This window comes from Diadema antillarum, unplaced genomic scaffold, assembly GCF_040938485.1.
Source record: "Diadema antillarum isolate AM-2024a unplaced genomic scaffold, OU_Dant_1.0 scf00000210, whole genome shotgun sequence".
NCBI classification, from domain to species: Eukaryota; Metazoa; Echinodermata; class Echinoidea; order Diadematoida; family Diadematidae; genus Diadema; species Diadema antillarum.
This window is the reverse complement of record NW_027271099.1, coordinates 1,745,108-1,751,284: the sequence shown is the minus strand read 5'-3', so window position 1 is coordinate 1,751,284 and position 6,177 is coordinate 1,745,108. Positions and strand designations below refer to the sequence as shown.

Sequence of the window (6,177 nt, the reverse complement as noted above, 5' to 3'; positions counted from 1 at the left end):
GATCGCGTACAAAAAAAAAATACGAAAATTCAATGCTTCTGTCATTGAAGTCTGAAACATGAGACTATTTCTGGTTGAATATAACTTCAGAATGGTGATCAGTTGAGGATTTGAGCCTTGTGGCATAATTGTGTTGCAATGAAAAACAGGAAATTTCAAAATTGTATGTACAAAATGTATGGTAAGTTATGAGGGAATGACACGCTCACTTTGCCATTTGCATATTCCTATTGACTATTCAAGAACTGTCCCCCCCCCCCACCCCCCAGAAAGTAGAGAAACTTCAAAATGTCATAACTTATTCATTTTTCATCCGATTTTGATCAACTCTTCAAAGGTTTTTATTTTACTCTTTCTTATCAGAATAGTTTATCAATTCGCAAGCCTAAAATGAGCAGCAGCATTCCAGTAAATTTTTGGTTCTCATGCTATTCCGGAAGGAGCTTCCTGCTTGTGTAAATACGTTGAATTTTTGTCATTTATTCACGAATCTATGTATATAATGTGACCGTGCATCACAAAACGAACAAATAGTCAACCGCAGTGATTTTGTATGAGGACTGAAAAAAGGGTGAATTGGGTCAACCTAACCAATCTTGAGTTTTTCATATTTTCTGAAAGAGCAAATCTTCTTCTACATTATGATAATTGTTGGGATCATGGAAACAGGAACTTGTGTTTTCAGCATTTTTTTTTTCAGAACACTTTTTGGTGGAATAATGTGATTAGGCGTTTCCCATAGAGCCCTCTTTCAACCCTGTCCATACTCTTCACTTAAAACTCCAATCACTTTGGAAAGAATAAGGCTACTGCATTGAAAGTTTGCATTAGTCATCAGCAGAATGCGTCAATGAAGCATCTTCAATTTCAGGTTGATCCGATAATTCCTTCACTGTTGTTGCTCCGATGGTCAACATCCTGTTTTTTGTTTCATTCATCCCTCAGCAAGCATGGCTTGGTAAAGATTATAGCGCTTGAATAGACCCTGTTCTTCAGAGCCTATTTTCTCAGTGTCATTTCTTTCCAATATTTAGATAGGTTAATAGAGTCCACTTGAATTGAGTTATACCTGAATTTAAAGCTTAGAATCTCCTCTCTTAGAATCTTTTCTGAACTGAAAAAATTAATGATTGGCGACTTCTTGTGCGTTTTGTGACGCACAGTCACATTATTATATGTGTTTTTATCTCTTGTTATAATATTAACTATTCCATGCATAAAAATGGATTATTATTAATTTTCCCATTAACTTAACCTTTCTTGAATCAAACTTTGCAAGTTTCTGGTGTTTCGTCGAGTGAGAATCAAGATGAATTTTGCCCCATGACTGCCATCAGCTGTGGAACGCATACGCTCCCTAGCGGGGAGACGGTTGCCATGGTACCCAGGTTGATGAGTGAAGAAGAGATAGCCATGATGGGGAACCATCCCATGCTGAATGGTAAAAAGCGCTACATCTGCAGTATCCCGGGTGAGTCGTATACCGGTCTACACATGATGTCGAAGAAGTGTAGCTGTATATTGAGCATTTCTTTCTTATTCTATTTTCCAGCATGGGATAATACATAAATAGTAGCTTGCATGAATGAGAATGATTTTGATATTCAGAAGTTTTCTTCTACATGTGTGTAACTGTAACATCCAGCTTCAGTATATTTGGTGTCTCCTATGCAAAGCTGACGATTAGGTTGTTAGGATGGACGACCTTCTGACTGTGAGGAGATAATGTGCCATGATGGATATACTAACCTTGGGTAAATAATGATTTAGATGACAAAACTATTAATTGTTTGCCAGGGTTGTGTGTGTGTGTTTGTGAGTGATCGTGAGTGCATGTTTTTTATGATGCTGTTTTTGTTGTTGTTTTCGGTCCTTCAATTTAGCGTGTGCTTCAGCTCCATGTCGAAACGGGGGAACATGTAGGGAAAATGAAACAGGCTACGAGTGTTCATGTACAGATGATTATTTTGGACCACAATGTGGTATGTATTATTGATCGTCATCTACCATCGCCATATATCAATTTCCTCTCATTGTCAATAACTTCCTATTATCATAATGATGGCATTGGTTCAAAGAGATACAGTAAGCGATTGTATTGCCTCTGTTCTGAAGGAACAAAGGGAGATGTTTTAGATTTTTGTTTATTATTTCCATTTTTATGCACAAAGGCCTACCGTCAAACCTGTCATAGCGACCACTTGTCTATAGTGGCCACTGCCATATACAAACACTATGAATAATTCTTTCATGGTGGTCGCTCTAGCCACAGACAAGTTTGACTATATATATGTGTATATAAACTGGATGGTGATGCATTTTTGCTAATAAAGAACGAATTTGAATAAAATTGAGTCAAATAAACTCATTCTTTATTGGCAATAATGCATTAACAATTTATTTCTTCATTTCTTCGTCGAGCCAATATGTTATTTCTCAACATGTTTGTATGAAATAACAGATAAATAAAAAAATATATATATATACACGTGTATATATATATATATATATGTAACGAAGAATAAACCGGTAATGCAATATTTCGCCAATATAGAGTTTATTGAGGAACTCAAATTTTCGGTGGCTTCCATCCACCTTCTTCAGGAGTCTCGACGCGGAATGTCAATGTCAAAACATAAATTGAACATTAAAGGGAAGCAGTCCTGAGATTTTCACTGTACTGATAATTAAGAAGAGTAAAAAATATAAACTTTCACCAATTTATACGCTTGGACATCAAAAATTGTCTCCGTACGCGATTTTTGAAAAATAATTCCTGCAAGCGATCGTGAAAGAGCCGGCAAAAAGATGCTACGTAGTGCATGCCCTACTCACCAAGTTGACAGCCGTGCCTCTAAAACCAATTTAAGTGTTCAAATGATTAGTTGCAATTTCATCATATAATGTGAAAGTTTGTGGTTTTATAATTTCAAACAAACTATTTCAAGCGTAGATATATATAATTTACGAAAAATTAATATTGTAAACATAAATTTATTTGTATTTTTAAACCAAATATACCATGAACTTGACATCAAATAGACACGGTCGTTTTCTAGCTTCCGTCCGTGTTGCATACTTCTTAGCGTAGAAACCGCTCTCGCGCGCAAATCCTTACCATACCAATGTATACATACACAGTACATACAATTCGACTCCGTCCAGTCGATTTTGGCATTCAAACCGAAGATAACCTGTGCATGAGAGAGTCGAATTCTTCAAAGAAAATATTGTTTGTATCTCAATATTTCTGTAAGTAGTCAGATAATCGCCTTTCCTCGAAAAAAAAAAATATGACGTGAGCCGGGAAGGGTAAACACAGGGGGTCGTAGGGATATGATTTCGCTCCACTTTGCCGTGCATGTCCAGTCGGCACTGGCAGCAGCTAGCTCAGTGGCACTGTACTGCATGCGCAGTCCAACCCCGGCTGCAGGCCCATGGTAAATTAAACATAGCTAGCCACTTTCCTTACCTCTCTACGCTTTTTTCCCTCGGTTCTCTTCGAAGTCGATGCTCGAGGTATTTCTCTTTTATAACTCATGTGAGCAAATGGTCAGGATTGCATCTGGTTTCAGGAGTTTTCTCGGTTTATAACCGAGGGCCACAGCCTGCCGGTCCACGTAAAAACATCGCTTCACAAATTGTCCACGCACAGGTAGGTCACAACACGATTTCGAGATTTTGTAGGCCCTAAGTTTCTTATGTTCGGCATCGTTGTACCGATATTTCCCAGCCACACAGCTCACCTTTCACGATACTTTTGTTGGTCTGGGACGGAAAAAATGATTTTCCTGGGAAATTTTCTGCACGATTCGAGCAAAACTACTGATGTAAGATAGCCTGACCAGACGACGCTGAATGCGGTCGCCCCTGTAGTGTACTAGCAGGCCTGTGTAGAATCGTTTCTATCTACAAATATGTACACTCTGTACGTACTACTAGTATATATAGAACATGCATGAGCGGCGACAGGTAGGGCTGCAGCTGCGCTTGAGACTGGAAAAGTGCGAAGGGCAAACCGCGTACGGGGTGCGTACGCGTATCTACCGTAGATCTATCATCTAGTTGTACCGTCCACACGTGCGAATATAATACACAATACATACACACACACACACAAACACACACACACACACAACGTAGAAACAATGTCAAATACGAGTCGGAGTAGCCACCGACGTCTTCATGCATCCGGGTAAACTAGGGAGCGTACGGATAACGAGCAGAACACGGTTGGGAAGAGTTGTGCATCGACGACGTATGACTCTCCGCCAAGACTTGCTCATTAGCATATTCACCATGCAGAGTCACACTTTTTCAACCAAAATGTACGAGCTTATTTGGTGATTTTAAAGTTTGTTTTTGGTGAAAGTAGTTCATTGGAGGTACCAACAACAACAAATTTTTTTAAATTTCGTGAGGACTGTGTCCCTTTAAGAGCGCGCACTCATATACACAGAATTGGTTGCTATGAGAGTGCGTACCCTTTACAATGATGTTGTCATGTAGACGCAATGTAGTCAAGGCACCCCACGCATAAGGAGGAGGACAACTTGTCTGCCTTGACTACATTGCGTCTACATGGCAACATCATTGTAAAGGGTACGCACTCTCATAGCAACCAATTCTGTGTATATGAGTGCGCGCTCTTAATGTTCAATTTATGTTTTGACATTGACATTCCGCGTCGAGACTCCTGAAGAAGGTGGATGGAAGCCACCGAAAATTTGAGTTCCTCAATAAACTCTATATTGGCGAAATATTGCATTACCGGTTTATTCTTCGTTAAATTGGAGCCAATACGTGAATTCGCAACATGTTTATATATATATGTACATATATATATATATATATATAATAGATACATTTATATACCTACCAGCCATGAATTTTCTCAGTACAGCACCTCCCTTCGTTTTGTTATTATAGCATGCCCGGTGATTCACACTGGAGATGGAGGGTCGGTCACGAGGCGGTTCGTCTTTCTAGATTTTGAACTTTCTGGAAATCCGTTGGTCGTCGATTTTGAGGTCAGCGCTAATCAAGATGCTCAGATCGCCTTGTCCCGTGAAAACACAAGCCTTGCCGACATGTATCGCATTGGTAAAACTAAATAAGATTATATTTATACACAAACACACACACACACACATATATATATATATATATATATATATATATATATATATATATAATTGAGTAGGTTGTCTACGTGTGGGCAAGATAATAAGATAAAAAGCAAACTGGAACAAAGTCCATGCTGTATTCACCAACGGTTTATTTCTGCACACAAACTTTCGAGCGACTCGCTCTTTCAGTATCAACACTTGAGAAAGAGTGAGTCGCTAAACAACTAAGCAAATGAAGACAGTGAAGAAACAGAAAATTCGACGAAATTCCATTTGCTTTTGTATGAAATTTACATATCCCTTCGACTTCTGCTTTAGAAGTATTACATTACGTTATTTTACATATATAATGTATATATATATATATATATATACATATATACACACACGGACATATGCTAACACTTCATTTCGGAGTTCGTGGAATATCTATTGCGTTGTTTCATATAAAGGTGGGTAGGCACGAGTGATACTTTCCCCCCCCCTGAAACTTCACCCCCCTTTCCACCTTCTTACTTTCTGATATTTCCCTATTTCTTTTTTTTTTTTTTGGGGGGGGGGGAGGGAAGGGGGTATTTGTAACAGGGTTACGGGTAGAATTTTAAGGCAAAAGTAAATATCACAAAATATGTTTATCGTAACAACATGATACGTGGAAAATATCTTCATAACCAGTACCATAACGCTTTCATTCATTCGTATATCCCTGATTTTCTTCTTGTATTTTCGGTACTGTATTGGACCAGTCTTCGGTGGATCCACGAATACCATGGCGATGGTACAGAGAGATTGTGCAACAGAGCACAGCATAGCAGGTGGCTGCAGAACAGTCTCAACATCGCACGCCTCTGACACCGTTCTATCGCTTATTCCTACCTACGATCGCTTCTGGTTGACCTTTGGTGAGGGTCGTTTCCGGATTGGTCGCCACGGCAACCAAGTCCCCTTCATCGACTGGACAGACCCGAACCCTCTTCCGGTCAACCACATCGGGGTGTGGACTGGATGGGGCTCAGAAGGATACTGGAAATTTCACTCCTTTTGTTAG

At 39.2% G+C, this 6,177-nt stretch overlaps 1 protein-coding gene across 1 annotated transcript; it reads left to right on the top strand.

The window, feature by feature from the left end:
- The first annotated feature begins 1,323 nt into the window (after positions 1-1,323).
- Positions 1,324-6,177, top strand: LOC139724278 (C3 and PZP-like alpha-2-macroglobulin domain-containing protein 8). Its single transcript, XM_071635420.1, has 3 exons — positions 1,324-1,471; positions 4,930-5,103; positions 5,876-6,177. The coding sequence occupies exons 1-3, from the start codon at positions 1,324-1,326 to the stop codon at positions 6,175-6,177; spliced, it is 624 nt and encodes a 207-aa protein (XP_071491521.1).